The sequence below is a fragment of the Platalea leucorodia genome, assembly GCF_965183815.1.
Source record: "Platalea leucorodia genome assembly, chromosome: 4".
In the NCBI taxonomy this organism is placed as follows: Eukaryota; Metazoa; Chordata; class Aves; order Pelecaniformes; family Threskiornithidae; genus Platalea; species Platalea leucorodia.
Genome location: NC_138826.1, coordinates 54,395,455 through 54,418,256, shown reverse-complemented (window position 1 = coordinate 54,418,256; position 22,802 = coordinate 54,395,455). Strand labels below are relative to the sequence as shown.

Here is a 22,802-nt window from a genome sequence, read left to right as displayed (position 1 = left end):
TTCCCCAGAAAAAATTCCATGTTTGATTTTCCCTCTCCTGTTCAGCAGGTCCAGGGTCAGCTGCCTCCATTAATGATTCCCGTATTCCCTCCAGACCAACGAACCCTAGCAGCAGCTGCACAGCAAGGATTCCTTCTTCCTCCTGGTTTCAGCTACAAAGCGGGATGCAGTAAGTCCTGTAGATTTTTTTAGCTGGAAGTGGGTATAGGGCACAATTTCATGCCAATCTTTTTAAAAGTATCACCTCTCTCTCCAGATGGACAAAGCCATTAACTTGCACAGATGAGTGTAAAATAGAGAATTAGTTGGTGTTATATGAGAGAAGAGTGTCAGAGATGAAGTATGTATTTCAACGTAACAGCAAAACATTTCACACAACAAGTAGCTTTGTGCACCTTCTTTCTGACAGATCTTTTTGACAAGTGAACATGCTCATGACCACACATACATACATACATCTGAAGAGAAGCTATTTGAAACTTCCCAATAAATTTCAACACTGTTGTAAGAAAATATGTTTTTCTCCTGAAGCAGCCTGCTTACTATTTGTGAACTGAGGGCCTATTCTAGTCTCTTTCTTCACACAGAACTCACATTAATCTCAACGGGGGTTCTGCACAGAGATCAAAGATAGCATATGCCTTTCAGTTTGATGGACTAACACAAACTATGAGTGTATTTATGAGAGCCTAACACTAAAAAATACAGCATCTACGTTTTTAATCTTTTAAAGATTTGTATTGTTCTCTATACTCCCCAGATTTTTTTGAAAATTTTATTTAAGCCTTCTGTAGGATTCCATGTTCCTGTCAATAGGATGATAATAAAGACAGGTTAAAGAATAATTGAGGAACTCCATTTCCATGAATAGACTTAGCTAGAGCATGAATTTCATAGACTTGTTTCCATGCACTTGTGCTTGTATAACTCTTCTGACATGCGTTTCCTACTGAGTTACCTAGGACTTGCTTGTTCTACCGTTTTCTGTCTCTAGCATGGGTGTTTAGCTTTATTATATCCATGTCAGTGTATCCATCAGTATCATTGACTAACTCATGAATGCATCAGTTGTTTTGAGTTACTCAGGACTTGCCACTGCAGCAGTTTCCTAAAACTGGAATATTAAAAGATTCCTTTAGTTAAACTGGCTTGGCCCACAATTTCAGATTTCTTTCAGTTTCTGTAACATTGTAGATACAGCACTTGAATGTGAACTTGGGTTTCTTTGGCCACTAATCCCTTTTCCTAATATTTTACAGACTGGGACCACTACTGAAAATTACTGTTCAAAACAGTCCCTCAGCATCTGCAATGCCAAAGCATAGGCTCATTCAGTTCTTCCACTGATTTCACACTCAGTCTCTCTCAAATGGGAGAAGTAGTGATTCACATTACAGAAAGTTTAACTGAAAGCCACACTGAATATGAATGCTATCATAACTGGAAAAGGTCAGGAAAGCACCCTGTTAGAGATATTTGGCAGATTAAAATAGTTGCGTGTTAATGAAGTCTGCTTTGGATAGAAAGAGTTGAGGTTGGTTTTTTTCCTTCTTTTTACTGTATCTACGTTAACTGTAAGACAGTCCTGTAGTTCCTCACATCCATGAAGTACATATGACATCTCATGTTTGTATAACCTTGAAAATGAAAAAGAAAAAAGAGCAAAGTTGCTGCTGCTCCTGGCAGTAAGGCTTGGAATTAACAGCATGCCAAGGTCTAGGACTGAGCAGAAGCCAGTGGAAAAAGACAGCTCTGTGTTTGGTGATTCCCTGGCATGTTTGACTGAATTTGACTGAGAAGCTGAGGAAAAGTGATAAGTAGTCCAAAGGATTTTTTCTTTTTACTCACAGTTTAGTGTAAACGAAAAAGCATATACGGATTTAGCTACACCTAGAAAGCCTGTAGCAATGAAAAACGTAGCTACCTTAAAACTATAACATGTTCACATCAAGTAATGTTTTTGACAGGCCATTAGAATATATTTCTCCCACTTCCCTGCTTCCCTTCTGTGTATCAGTCCTCTTGGCAAAGATGTGGTAGACTGTAAACCAGAGAGCTTCGGATAAAACTTTCTAAAGCACCTGAGTGATGTAGGAGACTAAATCTTCATTTGAAGAGTGACAAAGGCAGTAGGATCTAAGTCTCAGGGGTATTTAGCAAATGTTTCTACTGTAAACTTTAGTACAGCCACCTAGTTTGAACTGAGCTAAAATGGGTACCAGTATAGCACTGCAACAGAGAACGTACAGCAGATTAATTTGCTCAGCTTCTCAGCACGTGAAATGCTTAAGTTTCACTGAGTTTGCTTTTGGATACAAGGCCTTCCTATGAACTTCTGAAGATCCCACTACCAGCATCTTTACCTGACTGCCATTGTATGTTTTAAATTTGGCTTGTGTACCTTATGAAATTGGAACCTCACTTCTACGTCTTCCTGGTCCTTTTGGAAAACCTGCCCTTTTTTCTGGACTGATAGATTTTCGGAATTATTTTGTATGGCTGATTGACAGGAATTCTCTAGTGATGACTCTGTTATTTACTAGCATTAACAACCTGTACATAGTTCCAGTCACAAATAACAAAGAACTATGAAAATTTTCACATACTGTTTCTCAATAAAAGGGAGATTGGAAAATTTGGCGGAGCAGGAAGAGGGAATTATTGTGACAACCAATATTTTCATAACTAATTAATGATGCTGAGTACCTTTGATTATGGATATCCGGTTGGGGACACCTTCAAAGGGACACTTATACTGTTATGTACCCTGCCCCTCTGAAAATTCAGATCTCCAAAAGAGTATCTGAAATTCAGCAGCATGTCATCTAAGGCACTGCAGATCTCTAGTCAGTTGTGCTGTTGGTCACACCTCATGGCTGGGTTACTTGCCACCTTCTGTCTGCAGGCCAAGTAGCTGAAGAGATAACTGCCTCCAGTTGCTCATCGCTGTGCCTCTGTCTTCTGACATACTGGCCAAGCTTCCTGGTTAAGCGCTCCCTAACTTGCTTCTGTCCAGGCTGGGATAGCAAGGACTTTCTGTTAAAATTGCTTAAGCTGAGCTGGCTCATTTTAATGGAAACATGTTGGGAAGTGATTAAACAGGCAGCTTGGCCACAGTGGTAACCTTTGGCAGGGGGCTGTGATTGGAGATAGTGGCCTCTTCAGCCAGCACAGCTGCAGCTGGAAGAGAATGTGTGATCAAGCTTCGAGGTCAGTGAAAGAGAAAAAATGATGAATACCTAGTTATACTGCTATTTTTCTTTCATTCAGCTTAGATAATGAAACCAAACTAACTTATTCAATTCTTTCTAATTCACCTGTCCATGTTAGAGCAACAGAGGGTCAAATGTATGTCTCCCAGTGGTTTCAGAGAGTGTATGTGGTAGGATTCCTCAGCCAGTGCTTCCCAATGGACTAATGACTTACCCCGAGAGAGACTGTGGAAAGGAAGAGTACCAATTTCTCTACGCATACTTCCTTTTCTGAGGATTTGACTGAAGATAACACAAAAACAGTCATAACAGTTTATAGCAGGGGCCCATTTAGATTCTGCTCATGGCAGATACCTAAAGAAGAGTATAAGAACAGGACAAGAGTATACCGATACTTTATCCCCCTACACTTTGCCAGGTTCCAGTGGCTGGGGGCTCAGGGACCTTCTGACCCAGTGGTGGCATCGCTGTGTGAGAGCTATTCTGTCTGTTACTAAAAACAAAGAGGTTTCTCTGCTTGGGTTCTTACCTGATTGGAAACATTCTAGAAGGCTGAGATGCTCAAAAAATACAACAATATCAATCTCTAATATGTGCAGAGCAAATTATTCACTTCTCCAAGTATTTTGCAAAATTGGGTAAATACAGGGAGGAGAAGGGTAAATATTTTCTCCGTGGTTACATGGCAAGTCATGGTCTTTGGCTTCCAGTTCAAGGTAGTAAATTTCCTTTTCTTTCTCTTTCTCCATAGCAGATCATGCTTGGGAGTGGCTTGGTTTTTCATTTTGTTTTGTTTTTTAAACAGATGGTTTGCATTACATAAGGGACAATTTACACAAGTTGACACTTACCCTTTTTTCTCTATGGCATATTGTGTGGTGGTAAAGTTGGCAGAGAAGAAGGGAGGAACTTCTATTAGGATTACATTTCTATTTGAGAAAAAGATTCATAGTCTATGGTTCCAGCTGATTTTTAACTTCCATACCTAGATGCATGGTGTGTAAAATATTTAATATTATTATTTACAACCAAAGCATTTTTTTCACATGAGAAAAATAAGTTGGCAGTATGCGATGCACTATATTGTCCACGATTAGCAAGAAAAATACTGGTTACCTACTTATTTGCTACAAACGTGGTTAACTATTCACTGTGTGCTGTTTGGAATTTAAGTATTTTGATTTTTTATGCAAACCTCTTTATATATATTTTATTATATACATACTATGTAGTATTTATATAGATGTATAATGCAAATCTCTCTATAAAGAGTTGATGTTTCAAAGTAGGCTGTTAACTAAGTGACCTGTGGCATGAGCAGATGTTAGGAGTTAACCCCAGTACTCTAAGTATATTAATCGGTTTTAGCAGCAGGTGAGCTCCTTCCATTTCGGCTGATGTTGAAACCAAACAGAGCCCGATTACCGCATTTCCCAAACTGTGGCAAAGCTTCTCCCACATTTAGGCTATGCAGATTGGCTTAGGTCATTTAACCCTTCTCCTTTTATGGTCTGCCAGCATTCCTTAGCCCTGTGGTTTGTTACTACTGCCATTACTAGTTCAGCTTCACTTGTGATACTTGCTAGATAATATACACGACTCCCAGCATTTTAGCAATGGCGAGTGAAATGTCAGCTCTGCTGAGGTCTGAGGAGCTGTTGCTGTTGACTTCGCTGAAGTCAGATTTCACACCAGATGATACAGATCTGCTAGGGCCACTCTTAGAAATAATTAGAATTTATTTAGAGCTAATTAATATTTGTGAAGTGCTTTGAAAGTATAAAAACAGTGCAAGTGATAGAAGTTTTGTATTGTGCCCTTTGAAAACTGCATAGTTCCACCTCAGAGGAGGCTGCTCTTTAGTTGTAGGTAGTGTGATCCTTTTATTCATGCACATATGTGTAGGTTTGTATGTGGAATATTAAGGCATGATTGTGTCTCCTGTATAAGAGATAATGAAGGGAATGAAATAAAGATTTGGGAAAGCAAAAGGGGCTGCTTCTGGGGAGCTATTTACAGAAAAGGCAGGAGTTAGGCTGAGAACAGTGGTAGATTGGGTATTCCTCAAGAAGTGTAAGGAGCAGAATGCACCAGGACAGAAGCTTCCCCGCGCTTCCTCCGTGGTTCTACATTTGCAGCACTGCTTACAATTAAAGACACAGAATAGCCCAGACTTTGTAAAGAAGATGGGCTCTCCCCAGTTAATGGTGCTAAGTAAGACTGATTTTGGAAACTGCACTCCATCGCTTCTTTAAGCATTTGATGATTGCGATAAAAAGGAAGGAAAATGTTGACTAGCCACTTACGGCTGTGTGGTATGTTGTATCGGTCCTGAGGTTTTTCAATAGGATTGAAGCTGCTGAATTTCAGATAGTTTCTTCTCTGGAGGATGAAGAACAACATACTTCATTTTCTAAACTGAGGTGTGCAAGAAATTGAATTATATGGTGATTTTTAGGATTTGTTTTCTTCTCTCAGGAAACAATAATTACTAAGTCTGTATTTCTTGAAGTGGGATATACCCCAAATATATTTTCCAGGTTATTCGCAAATTCACAGGAAAGCTTCTAGGTAGCCTTTTATTTGCTGATACCTATGCTATTTTTATGGAAATATGCCAAATTTTGGAAACAAGAATTGTTTTTCTTTGCCCATTCCTCCTCTCCCCTGTGGATAATTTGTTGTAACAAATCGCATTGTGTTCCCAGTCAGATGTCATCGACATGAGGTTTTCCGAAAGCACTTTAATCACTATTTCAACCATATCCAATTAGGGGGGAAAAATCCGAATGTACAATAGGTACATTGTATGTGTCTTACATATCAGCTCGTTGCTGCTGGAAGTGTTTTAAATAAAATAATGCACACAAAGTTATTGATGAAATATCTAATTACCTTTTAAAATTGGCAAAAATGTGTGAGATGAACAAGCCGAGCCTAATAAAATTAAAATATGCTGAATTTACTGTTCATCTGTATTCTGAACAATAATCCCCATGTCCGAGAAAAATGAAACTCTCAGTTAATTGGTTCCTCATACAGTACAATAAAATTAATGTTTAGGAGTTAAATACCATAAACTTCCTCAGGGAAATTTGCTGATGTATCTCTGTTTTTTAGTCAGTCACATGTTTCATTGTTTAATGGACTATCAGGTGGACTGTCTTACAATTTTTCTTGTGCTCAGTGTCCATGTGTCTGGCTTCTGAAGAGACTGAGTGCTAATTTCTGATTTAACTGTGTCAGCTGTATCAGCTGACATACAGGTCATCGACAATCACCAAATCACAAGAAAAAAATATTGACATTGCTATGCTTTTATCAGAATGACAAAAATAGGAACCATGTGTTGTGAGGACCACATACTGTAGCTTCTTTATAAAGATGCTAGTCATCTTTCAGAGCTACTGTTTATGCCTTGGAAAAGAATGAGCATATGACTAAACCCTGATGTTCCCCCCAGGATAAGAAAAGAGTAATAGCCTTGTGGATAGAAAGAGCAAGAAGGAGGAATTTTTGGTAACAACTTTGCCTTTTAGCATACATAAGAATGTGTCACTTCTGTAATGCTGCAAATGCAACGGAAGGCATCAAGACTGCAAAAAATAACGACACGACTAAAGACTATTTCTAACAGAAAGAATCCCATAGCCCCTGATCTATGTGTGGCTTCTCACAATAATGCTAATAAAAACAAAATAAACAATCAAAATAATGGGGTCCTGTGAAAACAGGCTGATAGTTTCAGTTCAGTTTCTAGGCCATAAAAGATGTCTGGTGTTACGGCACTATTATCCATAGTTGGGCAACCAAATAAAAGTCCCGATTTTTAAATTCATGACCGTGTACAAACCTCTGTGGAAATACATTGTCTTTCCTTGGTACTCAGAGCTTTTGAATAACTGTCGTTTATTCAACAGGTATATTAAAAAAAAAAAAAAAGGCACCCTGGAAATCATAGGATTATTCTGGTTGGAAGGGGTTTCAGGAGGTCTATAGTCCAACCTCTTCCTCCAAGCAGAGTCATCTAGGAGATAGGACCAGGTTACTCAGGGCTTTATTCAGTCAGGGCTTGAAAACCTCCAAGGACAGAGACTGCACAACCCTGTCTTGACAGCCTGTTTCAATGTCTGGCTGTCCTCATGGAGAAAATCTGATGCTCTCTTGATTTACTTTATGTCCATTGGCTCTTGTCCTCCAAGCAAACACTGCTGTGAGGAGCCTGACCCTGTCTTTGCTGATCCCCTCCTCATAAGAATTGGAAGGCTCCTTTTAGGTCCCTCTGAAGCCATCCCTTCTGCAGACTGAATTGTTTCTCTAAAATACAAAATAGGCTAATCCCTTGTAGGCAGCACTTGGTCAATGCTGTCCGGAATTATCCTAAAAAAAAATCAAGGAACCAGTTTGGATTTCTTTTTGGAAGCCACCAGTTGTGTCTTCTTCATACTCTTTTTCTTATATATCTAAATCCCTAATGCCTAGAGCCAGAAGTCAGGGAACGCTGCTCGTGTCTTTCACAGCCTCCCGTTAGTCTTACTACATGTCCACCATCACACCAAAAAACCAAAAGGAAAACAGTGACGAGGATGAGAATGAATTGAGTGGTGAGAAGAGATGCAGTGGCTCACCCGTCAGTTAGCCATCAACTGTGATTATTCATTATAAATATATTTAAGTGATAAATTGAGTGTAAAATTATTGTGGCTTGTTCTAGAGCTTGTCAAAAATGGGGGGAGGATAATGTAGAATTCCTTTTCATTCAACAGAATCTACTATAAGGAAATGTTTATTCTGGTATTTTTCATGGAATTTAGCATTCTGGTTTTGGAAATTATAATTTAAGAATTTGGTTTTGTTTCCTAATCTTTATGTTATTTACACTGTTTTCTTTTTTTCTTCTCCTTCCATGACCTCCAACTTTTTTCACTTGCTCTCCCTGAAAGACAGGTAGGAGGGAAACAATAAGTTTTTAAAAAATCATAGGAAATAAACCCCCTACTTCTCTTCTAGTATCATTTTTTTTTTAAAGAAGAAAATTTCAGGGAAAAAATCAGAGAGTTCTATTGTTTCATATAATCAGGTTCGACTTAAAAATCCTGTCAAAACATGATAATTTAACATTAGCATATAACTTGATTTATATAGCAAGTAAGACAATTGTGCCTGCTCTGAAGAGCTTGCAGCCTGTCAGGAGACAAGACAAGACACTAGGGGGGATTGCACCATGAAGGAGAATAAATAGGATGAGTGACAGAAAAAGGAATACAAAAAACATCTTACGAGTTTAGGTGAATGGTGCAACACACATAATGTTAGCTCCTATGCTTTCTTTTCTCTTTTAAAAAAAAGTCTCAATGTTTTTTAACTTACTAAACTCCTTTGATAAAATTTTGCAAAACATATCAATGGTTTAAGAGCCACTGTTGCATTTCCACAAGTATACAATCGTTTAAAAGCCATGAGCTTGGTAGCTCATCGGTTGAAAATTACGCTCCTGAACCCACAGGGTGGTTGTTTTGCGTTTTGGGACAGGATGTCCACTTGGCTCTGTACCACAACTTACTTTCACAGGAAAGTGTTTTCAGTGGAGGATGATAGGGAAAGTTCATAGAAAGAGTGGTTTAAAAGTGCATGTACTTCATGAAAAATCCTCTTGTAAGCAAGATCTTGGAAGATTATTTTGGGCAAGGATGAAGGTGTGATTTGAAATTGAAAGAAGTTGCAGTGCATAAATTATCAGGAAAGAGGTTCTGGGTATGTTTGTGGAAGACGGACCAAAAGAAGGATAGAGAAATAAAGAATTGGCACAGAACTGAGGGTTCAGCCTTGCCTTCTTTCTTCCCTGAGCCACTGGCGTTTTCCTTTGCTCAGAGTGTGCACCAACACCTCTAATATACCCCATCAGCTCCTCCAGGCTAACACAGCCCATTCACTTAAGTGCTTTATCACCAGTACATACGTTCTTCTGTGCTCTTTTCATGGAGTCGGTCTTGAATAATTCTGTTCTTCAAAGTGATGTCACCGAGTAGCTGGGAAATAGCTACATATTAGAGAAGAATATGTCAGCTAATGAAGTAATTTTTACCTTGTTCTTACAATAAAAATCCCAGCCTTTGACTTGCTCCAGATTTTACCATATAGTGTACTAAAGAAAAGCAACAACAACAAAACAACAAAACTTCTCTCTGATGCTTTGTTTATACAAAAAGTCCACTCATAATGAGAAACAGTTTGGAACATGAAAGGAATGCACAAAATGTATCTTTTGGTAGCTGAAAGATGCAGGGAGGTACACTCCTGCCTGCTTGTGTTAGTAGATTAATAGTGAATTTTGTGAATTGAAATGTAGTGTAGCTGTTTGAGAATTTATTGGTGTTTTAGGTGATGCAAACTTGTGAATGGCTTGGGAAATATCTATTTCTAATAACTTTGTATCTTGCCTCACATTCCTGAAACGTTCCCAGAGCTTGGGAAAAAAATGTAGTGACTTTTTACATCTAAAAATAAGGTATTTACTGAGAAAGTAATGAAATGTAAGAAGTAAGGCATGCATTTCCCAGACTTCAGAATTAACTAAAACAGCAAAACCTTCTGATATGGGAATAAGTTTAAGGACAGTAGAACAGAGGTATCATGTTCTAGAGTAACAGCAAAGAGTGAGCAGGTCCATATTTATCAGAGGAGACTTGAAGCCTTTGTTAATATTTTGAGGGGTGGCGGCTGCTCCTGCACTGTGTGATGTGAGTATATATAAAGTACTTGGCCTCCTCATGGGTACAGGGCCTGGATGCTTCCCTGGGAAGGACACTGTCTGAAGGGTTGTCTGTGCGTTTTAATCTTGGCTCTTCCACTGGCCTGTTGTGTGAGCCAGGGCATGGCACGGCATTTGAGCATATTCCTTGCTCTTTTGTGTTTTGTCTCCTGTGGTCAGTAAGCTCCTCCAGACAGAGGCGATATTTTGTGAGACATTTGTACCAGGGCGAACATAGTGGATGGCTAACCCTGATGGTGTCTGTGCTCGCTATTGTACCTTCCTCCAGCTTCTTCACTGCTACTGTGTCTGTACCATGGGAGAAGTAATGTGGATGTACTGTGTATGAGTAGCGCTTGTGAAGGAATTGCAGCACAGGCAGGATGTACTTTCCTTCATAAAAAGAATTGCTAAATGCCTGAGATAAGCACAAGATAGCAGAGGGTATTACCAGAGCATAACAATGCGAAGATTCATAATAGGTTACAGAAGCCTTTCAGATTTGTTTGTTGGTTTTGTTTCTTAGAAATACTTTCCAGCACTGGAAAAATGTAAAAACTTTTAAAGAGTGAACTAGCAAAAAAGCATCCTGGTAAACAGGAGAGCCTAGCTCTGCACAACTATAATCTGTTTTTAGGATGAATTTGAGTTTTTCCCTTAGAATTCTGAAAACCTATCTTAGCATGTATTGATGTAGTAGTTGCTTTCTAGCATGGTCCCCTAAAGAGTCCCAGAAGCATCACCTACACTACCAAAGCCAGTGGTTGTGACCATGCACGTGGCCATGGGGACTTTAGCATGTTCTTCTCTGAGAAGCATCTCCTTGATATATCTACCAAATGAACCATAAAAGATAGGACTTACCACAACAGATGAGGGTATGAGAATCTGCCTGGCTGTTTAGGGAGGTGAGAATAGTGCGATTTATGAATCAGCATGAGGTTGTGGGAGGATGGGCTGAGGCTTATACATGTGTGTGGAGAGAAGAGGAATGTGGGACAGTGCATGGAAGTAAATCTTTTAATATGTATGTTTTAATGCAAATCATTTGTAACTAAAAATTTTAATGGGCTGTAAAATCAACATTCTAGTGAGAAACTTTTCCCTCATTCTTTTCTTTGCAGTTGAGAAATTAATAATTTTATATTATTTCATAGCTGGTTCTTGAACAAAATGTCCTGTTCTAGAGAGGAGTCTTTCAGAATGATACTGGGATTGGCCTTTGATCTACTAGTGGTGTGGAAGCAGCTAAACTCCATTGACCCCAAGTCTTTGACCACCATCTCTTTCTTCTCCGTGTCTTCACATGTTTAAGGCCCATTGCTTGGGTCACAGGATAACTTCCCAGAAAATTTCAAGTCAGAGAAATGTTTCGTTCAATCCGTGATATGAAATGGAAAGTGGATGCCTCAGTTAAAGCAACAGAAAATGGGAAAATGTGAAACAGTGGTATCCTCTGGGGGAAAACAAATCCAAGCAAGTCAGCAAATCTGTTGCCCATTGACAGTAAATAAATAAATAGAGAAGTTGTGGCCCGGTACTGGTGCAAAGATATTTGTGAATGGGGATGCCTGGGTGGACCTTTAGATTCCCATTGCTTGGCTGGCTAGCCTTGAAAGACTGTGAAGCTTCAGTCAGTGAAGCATTATTTAAGATGTTCTTAAATACAAGCAGGCATGCTTATTGAAGTTAAATATCTGTTAAGATGCTTTGCCAGCCCAGTTTTTTTCTGGCCCTCCATTTCTAGAAGTTACAGTATTTAATTCTTAACAGGAGATCAAAATGCTTGAATGAAAAGATCTCTGTAAAGAAGACTGCATTATAAAAGGAAACATGAGCAGTTTTCCTGAACATGTATACACCAACACAGCTTATTTCTAACATTTCAAAAACTTGAGATAAATTTTGTTCCCTTTGTCTTCTGTTTCCTGTAACTTAGGCTTGATACCATTACAAACTTTAATTCAATAATAGCTAACAATGATTATACAGAACAGCCTGCATTGCCTTCTCAATTTGTCTTTTTTTTCCCCAGTTCACTCAAAAAAGCACAAAAAAGGAGGAAAACTTTTAATCTACCTCTCTAATGAAATGTACAGGAACATCTAGGTAGATTTTCCTGATAAAGCGTTCTGCCTTTTCCATAGTCTCATTTCAAGTGGCTGTTCTAATGTTGCAGAAACCATGCACACTACGAGAACATAGGGACATACAGAAATGCTCTGGTGATCCTTATTTGAGTGGAAAGTGCTTAAACATTTTATCATTTGGAGAAGCAATATAATGCATGTAACATTTTTTATTATTTTTTTACCAGTTTTCTTAATAGCTTTGTTGATGGGCTAGTATGAAGTTTATTTTAAGAAATCAGATATGTATGGAGTGACCAAAATTGAGTGCTCCATAATACTAAAACATGTCTGTGTCCATCTTGATTTTTGCCATCTCAGGTAATTTTCCTTTATAAACGCCTGCAACTTTTCCTTAAGCCTTTACTGGGTACCTTTATCTCATTCAGCACAATGCAGTTGTTACTAAAACTGAAGTAGTTTTCCCTCAGAAGCAAAATTGAATCACAAGTCATGAAGTGCAGTTGGCGCAGGGATTTCAGAGGCTTGTATCTGATTTACTTAACTTCACATGCTTTTTCCTGTTGTAGGATCAAACCCTGAAACTAAAGCAAGATTTTCTTTCTCACCTAAAAGAAAACACAGTAGTCAAGGCAGCGCCATTTCTGATCTGTGTGAGGCTCAGTTTACTAACAGTGAGCAGAGTTTGGTTAACTTCATATTCTGGACAAGCTTGTAGATTTGTCCCCTTCTAATGCTGTGATCTTATCAAGGTTGTACTGTTTCCCTTCTCTTCTCCTCCACCCCCACCTTCTTTCTTCCCTTTTTTTTTTTGAAGTGCAGCCTTCTGATCAATGTGCACTTTTTTTTCCATTTCCCTAAATACATCATGAAAAAGGATGAGGTTTCCGCCTTAATTGCTTGTGCCTTTTATTCACATTCCTCTCTCAGCCAGAATTGTGAAAAGAGTGTTAGTAAAAGGCTGCACAATAGAGCTTTTCATTAGGCCTCAACAAGGCACACAAAAGAAGGCTTTTGGAAGGAGTGAATGCAGGACTTTAATTTGCAGGTGGAGAGTAGATAAAAGGTGCTGACGCCTCTATTATTCTCTTACTTAGGTGACCCTTACCCCGTTCAGCTGATCCCAACTACCATGGCAGCTGCTGCCGCAGCAACACCAGGCTTAGGCCCACTCCAACTGCAGGTAAGTCCAAAAACAATGCAGAAGAGGCAAAGGTTAAGTAAATATGAAAAACTGTTTTCTCTTCCATTTGAACACCGTGCAATTAACAGGGGTTTTGGCCTGTTCTCTTCACATAAAATTTGCATCTGAAGCAAAATAATCGTCAAATCATATACATTTTCCTTTTACCTTGGGGGAAATTTTTGTTACGTTTTTGTGTCTTTCTTGTCAATTTAACTACTTTCAGGTTTGCACTTTAAATTTCTGCAGAGCAGTACGTTAGCTTGTCTTTTCCATTAGATAGTTCTAAGGCAGGCTCTACAGGCTGACTAGGTGTAAACCAGCAAAAGGAAACACATTGCCGGGCAGAAAACCTCTGTCCTGACAAGCATTTTTAAACAGTTCAGAAGTCCCTTAACATGATTATGTCCTTTTAGGCTCAGAGCAATGACTGTCCCCTCCTACAGTGTTTTATGGTATCCAGCACATTTTAGGCACTGCTGTAGTGCAGATAATTAGTGATTATACTAATTTAATATAGGCAATTAGAAAACAGGTGGAAAGATACTAAAGATTTTTTTTTTTTTTTTTTTAGCTATGTTAAAGAGTTGGCCTGGTAGCCAGATGTATCTGATTCAAAACTCCCAATATCATTCTAAATTTTGGAGGTATTAGGGTGTCCGTGGGTCTTAATGATAGCGGTGCAGATGTTCCTCAGGTATTCCTGATCAGCCCCACAACCCTTGTCAAGTCATTGGAATTAAGCAAATGTGATGTACATTTCCACAGTTTGAATTTTGTTACCTGCCATGTATGCTTTGCTGGTAGGATGAAGCTGAGTAAAATTTGGGACTAAAATGAAGTCAAGATCCAAATCGTCTCTAGTTCTGCACAATCTGGATTGACACTCTTTTGTAGAAACAAACAAACAAACAAAATATCCCATATTCTCCATTGCTAATTCGTCTCCCTGCTCATTATTATTTGCCAAGTCACATGGAACAGCCGAGCTTTATACCTGCTTGGAAAAGCTCAGCATTTATAAACAGTACGTGTAAAATGCATTCTCAAACTCGGTTTGGCCAGCATCAGTATGAAGTAGACTCTCTGCAACATCAGATATTTCAGTTGTTTGGCCAGCATACGAGAGCGTGGGACAGAGTTCTGGGGAAGATTTTTTTTTTTTTTATTTTAACACAGCCAGCGGAAGTTAGCTGAGTTTCACAGAAATAGCTGCCAGTGTGTAAGCTGACACATTCCATGCACCACAGAGGTTAATACATTCATTCCTATTGTGCCTTTGTATGAAAAGCTACACTGTCTGTGTGTTAGTTTCTGATTCTGTGAGTTACAAATACCGTAGGCGGCTTAAGAATCATGGGAGCCATAAAAGTCATCCCTCTGAAATGAATTTTGAGGAGTAACGTCAGTATTGATAAAGTGCTTATAACAGCCAAACACACATGAACACACATATGGAAGAAAGAGGGGGAAAAAAAGGAAAACCAAAAATGGAGCTAGCTTGCAATGAGAAAATAGAGGTCTGAGTCTAATTCTCCTTATTTTTTCGGTTGTTCAGGCTAGTCCTAAAATAATGCATCAGTGCTCCAGTGATCGGGGAGGATGGTTTACTTTCATTTCAGGACCAGCTTTGGGCTGTATCTCTGCATGCAGTGGGCTGAAGTATTCTGATTAAAATAGGCTTTATCACAACGACAGTTTCCTTATAAACAGGTGGGCTTTGTGCAAATGGGACTGACTTCATAAATATCTTAAGATGAGTTTAGGTTGTGGAAAATTTGAAAACATCAAAGGCCTCTTATTTCTGTGCAAAGGAGAACATTAAAATGAAAGTATTGACCAAATTCACCTGTGTTGTTTTGCTACATCTTATTTAGTCTGAAATTAAAGGGAGAGTTTGGCAGCCAGTCAGTGGGAGAGGTTCAAATTACTAAGTCTGTAGACTCCTTCAGATCTTTCAGACTTGATCTCTAAGGGTATGTATATGCTGGAAAAAATTCTAAGTTGTCTTTTTTCACATCTTCACAGTGATATTTAGCTATCAGCACAACCTATCTAATAGAAAGTGGTCATGCCTCTTAATTTCTGGTGCCATTTAAAAGGGTCAGATAGGCGGGATGTGCTTTGAGAAAGGTTTTACAATATAGTACTCAGAATGGACTCTCACCCATGCTAACATGAGTGGAGCTGAATCTAGCATAGCTGCTAGCCTAGAAGGATTGTGCCTTCCAAACTCTGTTCAAATCCCGTTTAGCTCAGTGATGACTGTTTCTTCAGTCATGAAGAAACACTCATAGTGTTTGTCATGAAGAACTGTTCCAAAAACCACCTTTAAATGGCATGAGTGAATGTGCAGCCGTTACAGTCTCTTTCAAGGAGGAACTCTTCTTACTTCAGAGATTCTCCTACATGACATATAACCATAGCGTTCCCTACAAACCCTCTGTCATCTGGTCATCAGACAGCAGAAGGTCAGAAAAGTACAACGTTGCTTCTTTGTTTCTTTTTCTGTCCTCTCTATCACTCATCTTTCAGGCTTTGTATACTAAAAGCAGTAGTTTTCAGGGGAGATCAAAGAACCTGACACAATGCTCAGTTTGTTGCTCCCAGCAGAATTTGGTACACAACGTTATCTTAGTGAAGACAAAGCCAAGGAATTTTTCTTGTTTGTTTGTATAGCGATAAACACGTCTTTGTTATTTCATTAGAGAATTTTAAGTCGGGGCATGGCTTTAGTAGTGTACTGTGAGATCAGCAGGAAGTACTTTTTTATCCCTGGTTCTCAAAATTGAATTTTCTTTTTGTAAATGAAATGCATGCTGTATTTATAGAAGAACAGCTAACACCTGATTGTTTTCCTGTGGCAAAGATACTCTTTGTCAGTGAAAACGTAATCTCTCATTTTGAAATGCCCTGTTGATTCCCACTGACGGGTTCGTAACCTGAAGCCTTCCGTTTCTCTCCCTGTCTTTGAGTCCCCACTGGGGTATACAGATTCGGCCATCTGATATCCGCCACAATTAGCCATACGTGATTGCCTTTATTTCCAGTATCCACAGAGAGACTAATGACTCAATAAGAATGGAAACTAAAACTTACATTGTTAGATGTCGCTAAAGGAATAGATGGATGGGGCCATGTTGGAGAAGCTGGAACTAACATGATGCATGCTTGAACCTGTCCTCTGGTAAAGAGCTATCTATCAGCCCTGCATATTCACTCATACCCACATTTAATGGTATAAATGCCATTTGAAAAAAAGTTTTTAGCTTTCCTCTGTTAGTGAGAAGATTCAGACCCAAGCATTGTTTGAAGTGTCATTTTAAAATACACCCTCATTGCATAAAATCCCTCTTGGTTAGCACGTGAGTTTCTTATATTGGTTTTTCTGCCCATAAATTTCATATGGTCTTCTTCTTCAAGAGTGATGCAGCATGGTGATTCTGTTTCAAATGAACAAGAACAAAGCTGAACATAGTCTTGCCACTGTGTTTTACTGAATAAGGCTAATACATCGACAGTACTGCTATAACCCTTATATGAACACGATGTTTTCCTGTATGGTTCAGCAGATGAGGGAATTAAATTCCTCCATCTTGAAGATCAACATTCAAAGCTGTAAGCATGGATATAATGTGACAAGTTTTACACAAAGTAAACTAAAGTGATTATGCTAATACTGGTCATCTTGGGCATACCTAGTACAAAATAGATGTTTCCAAAAGCCTGAGCGAATTCAGTATAAAATGATATCTGGTGGGGTTTTTTCTGAGAAAAAATAGTTCCCGAGTGCTTTCTGAGCAGTAGGAAACAAAGGGCCTGATTGCCTGCTCTGAAAACGGAGAGGGATCTGCACCATTGGGAGTGCGGATGGTTCAGATTTCCCAGATCGTGCGTTTTATAACCAAATAGTGACAACGACTGATTAATTGGCAGTAATACAAATGCTGTATATACCCATAACTATATTGAAAGATAATGCTGGATGTATAATGACAGCTGCCCGTGTAGTGTTACTGTATGGACATTTTGTGTCCTGTCAAAACAATATAGCAATCTGATGTAATACAGACTTCCTGCAAACATCTGCTCTTGGAAAAACACCCCAAAAAGCTTTGAGTGCCCACGTTCAAACTGTCTTCCCTCTTCATCTTAGCGTGAAACAGGACATCATGATTATTGGTGGTTGTGTTCAACATTATGACCAAACCTGTCACCATACAGATCAAGAGAACCTCATGTCAGCATACGCATGTGAAAGCATTTTAGCTCGGTGTCAGTTCTGAAGACCAGCTACTTGAAAAATCCCGATTGATTCTCTTTGGCTATTTGTATAAAGATAATGAGCAGATTTAGACCTCAAGCATATCCGGAAAAATAATTCAGCCAAGCTTTTTAGTCTGTACTTTCTTTGTTAAGTACTTGGGTCAGTTTTTTTTTTTCTTACTACAAACCTATCTTTTCAGTAGTGTGGGAAGATGTGTAACAAGGACTGAATTTCAATGGAATTTGGCATACGTAGTCTGGACCACATTTTTGAAGAATTTGGGCCACATGTAGGCACTGACATAAGTGGCTAGATTTTGAGAAAAGTTAAACCCATTCGGAGTCTGAGTGCTTCTCAAAGTTGTTCATCTTGCTGTTATTTAGGTGTCTGACTCACTACAAATTTTCCTTTGGAAAACCTTGCTTCTAGATATCTTAAGGGTCGCATAATCATCTACGGTCTCCATGTTTGTTTTAGTTGAAGAAAACGGAAAGGATACAGCTATTTAACAAGTATACAGTGACTGATCAGAAGATAGACTGTTCCAATGGTCATATGAGTATTACATAAAACATCTGTTCCCTGTGAAACAAAAATAAAGCATGAGGACTGCCTGCTCAGCCAGATACCCTTTTTTTTCTTTCATACTAGCTTCCTTTTGGCTTCTGCACCATTGCAGGGATGAGCTACATCTCTCCACTGGCCAGTTCAGGTTATTTCTCTGAAGTATCTCCTTAAATTTCATTTGAAATGTTGCTGATAATAGAACTTCCCCTGTCTCTTAAAGAGATGGCACTATATTTTCATGCATTAATTGTCAAGCACATTTAAGTTTATTTTTTGTTTGCATATCTCTTTCTGATCTCTTTACTATAGTCTATAGACATAACCAGTTTTGACCAGATGAAGCAGTTGGCCTTCCAGTGTTAAAACACTGCAAGTCTCTGAAAGAAGACCCTGAAAAAGCTGTACAAACACTGTAGCGATACATCTGAATACTGAAAGCTTGATTCTTTCCTTGTATTGGGGAGCCAACTTGCCATAGCTGCAAAGACGTATGAATTATTTCTGATTGAGAAGAAAAGTCCAATGCCCCATTATTGTCTCTACAGAATGTATTCAAGAGATGGCAATACTTTATCCGTTATTCATTTACTCTGCAATCTACATTCATGACCTCCGTGGGGTATAGCTATAACCAAGTCTTTGCCTACAAGAAGGTAAACCATTCCTTAACAGTGCAAGGTTATTCGTTCTATTTGCTGGGCAGTGTCTACCTTTAAATGCCATCTAAGCTGGCTTTTCAACAGTGAGAATCGGTATCCTTTTCACTGTTTGCTTTTCTACTTTACCTGTTCTCATTAATAGGACTCTGACTTAATTTGTAGGGAATGAATCATTAGTGCACAGCTTAATTACAATATTATAATACTCATGCAATCCACTTAAGCATAAAAAAGTAGAATTAGTTTTTCACTGTGAGCACACACATCTGGGGAAAAAAACAGCTAAGTACATGAAAAGCGACAATTCTCATTAGCATAACCAAAAGATGGCAGTTGTCCATCTGCCATTAGCTCAGTGTATTGCTATGCTGGTTTTGATGGCCATCACAAATAATGATAATAATAGGAGTAACAAAACAACATAATATGTATACATTTTTGTTGGATGCCCTTTTATATAGTTTTTTAAATTGCTACGTTCATGCAGATTCTATATTCCCTACTTCTGTCCACCACTTGTTTCTGGCTTTGTAAGTGAATGTGTTGGCCACTAGATATTCGCCACCTGTTCTGCAAATGAGTAGCCAAGATGGCCATTTTAAAAGAGATCATTGAAGACCAAGGTCCCGTTCTTCAGCTAGAAAAATGGGGCATAGTGCTCTTCATCTAAGTGAAGCTACAGCCAACTGAACAGGGTGAAAATCTCTATGTGGGTATGGGGTAAGTTGTCTTCAAAAATCTGAACTTTCCAAGATTTCTTATTTATTATGAAGTCTTAGTGATGATTTAAAAATATTTGTTAAGCTGTATAAGTAAGGTGTGGGGTGAGGGGCTATTGATTGCCAATAGCATTTTTGAGCAATCGCTATGTTTTTAAGTGGAAAGTGTTCCTCCCAATTAACTCAAAAGCAAGCCTCACAACACCAGGATGCAACTGGTCCTCACTTCCGGATACATGCTGAGAGCTGGAGATTGTGATAGGTTGTGTAAAAGCATGAACCACAGAACATATCAGCTCAAATAAATCTTGTTCATGGTGGGTAAATGTGCTTTGTAGTTGGCTTCTAAATAGCCCATGCTTGCCTTTGATATACTCTTATAGAATGTTATGGGTAAACTCCATGTATTCTATCAAAATAGATTTGAATGAAAAGCTTGACCACATCATTTTATCAGAATCCAATCAATTTACGAAAGACAGTCATTATCACAGACTATATATAAATGCTTTATATTTTATTGAGCACTGTGAGTGTCTGAACATACGCACAGTGGACATTTACAGGCAGTAAATACACATGGTAAAACAATATCATGGCTACTCTGTGGGTTGTCAGATTATAACTCCCTCCCCAGCCCTCCAGGGGGAAGAATTAGCAGTGGTAGCATATTCATTTTATCTAGATTAACAGTCCTTTCTGCATAACTTTCAGATTCCATCCATATCTATGAAAAATGAAAAAGACTGAAAAATGACCAGCCTATCTTCCTTCCAGTTGTAACTCAGGCCTGCTGTTTGCTAGCAGACCTCTGTCTGCATGAGTGAGTTTTCTTGTAGGTTAAAGAGACTGAATTCCCTCTTCCCCCTCCCTCCGACCCTGAGCCTGCAGGGCAGACAGACAGAAGCACACATATGATTAATACAGCACAGCTGCAGTAGTGACTCATTTGCATATGTATTAATAGAGGCAAAAACAACAATTCAATTACATACAGAGACATTCTGCATACTAAAGAACATATGCAAATATCCTGGAAAAAGTGCAGCCAGCATTTCCTCTGACTTTCCTGAGCCCATATGGGCTAGCATCAGAGCCTAGCAGTTTTCAAGAAATCCCCTTTAGGAAGAACCTGTTACAAGATGCTTATACAGCTATTAGTCCTCCCTCCCCCCACCCCCCCTGGATTCCCAGAAGGCGTTTGATGTTTGGACAATGGAAATGGCACAAACAGTGTCTTTTCCATGTTATTTCATATTTGCCAGCCTTCAGATTCATATTGTTGTCACTTTACATGTAAGCCCCAGCATGAAGAAACCCAGTCCTTCACCTCATCTTCCATATGCACACATTTATTCTATTTTTCTTTCTCCTCATCTCTTGTGTTGTTTCCATTTTCCTTTGTCTTTTCCTCTCTCAAGCTTTCTCTTATCTTCTTGACTTCTGTGAATTAGGAAAAGATGACCGTTTCTGTACCTTTTTCTTGTAGTGGCCTTAAATATCTCATGATAGTATAATTCAGTGATTTTCTGCCAGGGGGCCATTACATACTTTTAATAGGTCTGAAAGGTGACTCAGAAAAGTTAAGCTGTTGTATATAGGCTTTTATATCATGATACATTGGTCTTTGTCTCTCCTAAGAAGGTTGTGGAGTTCTCAAACCAAAAAGGTTGAAAATCACAGGTATTAAATAGTTCATACTGCAAGTGATGGGTATCTTCATAACTGGTACAGAATCTGATTCTAGTAGTAGAAACAGATGTTCTCTAAATCTCAGGGGAATTTAATAGGCAATAGTTTTGAGCATCTTTCAAAAGCACGTTGAAAGTATTCCAGCATTGGAACTTAGGGTATAGGAAGGCTTACTTAAGCTGTAAATAGTTTCTTTAGCTATAAGTTATTCCTTATGTTAGTCTGCGTTATAACTAAAACACCAAGTATACTAGATGTATGTACTTGGTATACTTCTTCACAGGGGCCATTCACACACTGTGATACGTAACAAAATAATTAGGCCATGATCCATACCCAGTACACTGATTTCTGGAAAAGCATGACATTTGACATTGCCCTTTATGGATTAGATAAATAGAGGTCTATTTCAACTTGAAAAGAGATAACAAGTCACTAAAAATTTTTGGAAACCTGACAAAGCCATTAAGATGCCCAACTGTCTTGTTTGGGTGGCAACGCTCTGTGTTTCAAGCAGTCTAAATTACTGGCCATTTGTTTGAAACGTCTCTGCGGTGTGAGCAGGGAAAAATAGGTCATGCAAGAAAGAGTGCGTAACTGTCTGGCAAGCATACGTGTGAGGTCAGGTCATCCTTAATTTCTTTTCTCTCGCAAAAATGTTACACTTCTTTCTTTTTGGGGTTAGCCTGACAGACGGAAGCAGATTACTCCTTGATTATTTATAAGGCATTAATTTTAGATGAATATTGCTGAAGTAACTGACATTGTAAGTAGTTTCAGCAGAAGAGCCTGTTTGCAGATTGGAATATGACAGTCTTCACTTACACAACGTCCTGTCTAGGACAAAGTCTGAAGTGTATGAAAGAAGAGAAGACTCGAGGAGTGGAGGCATATATATCGGCTAAGACTTTGTTTATTCTTCTGTGCGATATAACTGGGACTTCGGATGGTTGGAATAATGTTGTCCATGTTATGAGCTCATTCAGCTGCAAGACAAAACCAGTGTCAAAATAGCAGCAATGGCAACACCTGTCTGCCAGAGTCTGAAACCAGAGGGCGAAAAAACATCTGAGAAGTGTCTTATACACTGCCCCGAAGTAGCTTCTGTTGGGAAAGAAGAAAATAGCCACCTTTGTACGTGCACCTTGAGATAACCGAAACGATGCCTCCCTCCCTACATTGGCAACAGAGCAAACCTGTGAAGTGTTTGTGTTTCATGGACCGCGGTGTTTTGTGGCTTGCATTCGTTTGGAATTAATTCTCCCTGGAAAGGTCTGTAGAAAAAAATCTGATGACAGCACCAAAAAAACTTTTTTTTTTTCCCTACTTTGTGCCCTTTGCACATTCCAGACACTGGGTTTTGAAATAGTTGGCTTAGGCTACTGTTTTTCCTATTATGTTGTTTGCTCTTTTCAGAGGGATGTTGCTGAAAAGAAGATTATATAATCATGCAAATAAGATTGTATAATCCTGAGCAAACGGTCCGGGGGGGGGGGGGGGGGGGGGGCGGGAAGCCACACCAAGTGGCGCTTGGCTGGCTGCGGGGTCACTCGCTCCGAAACCATAAAGTGGGGGGTTATGGGCCTCCTATAAAACGTGAAAGCTGCAGTCAGGCTAGTGGATTTTTCTGGATGTTTTTGGAATTCATTGTCTTCATGCTGA

The 22,802-nt window shown here is 39.0% G+C and overlaps 1 protein-coding gene across 7 annotated transcripts in view; it reads left to right on the top strand.

Moving 5' to 3' along the window:
- SOX5 (SRY-box transcription factor 5) overlaps positions 1 to 22,802 on the top strand; it is a gene marked incomplete at its 5' end in the record, with an annotated part of 291,635 nt that overhangs the window by 194,009 nt on the left and 74,824 nt on the right. For 6 of the 7 annotated variants that reach the window (XM_082308710.1, XM_082308708.1, XM_082308706.1 and 3 more), the window contains 2 exons: positions 49 to 169; positions 13,151 to 13,236. In XM_082308710.1, the coding sequence (XP_082164836.1) occupies positions 49 to 169; positions 13,151 to 13,236 (207 nt within the window). Of the gene's footprint in view, positions 1 to 45; positions 170 to 13,150; positions 13,237 to 22,802 lie in introns of all 7 variants that reach the window. The other variant, XM_082308707.1, reaches the window with a different exon arrangement.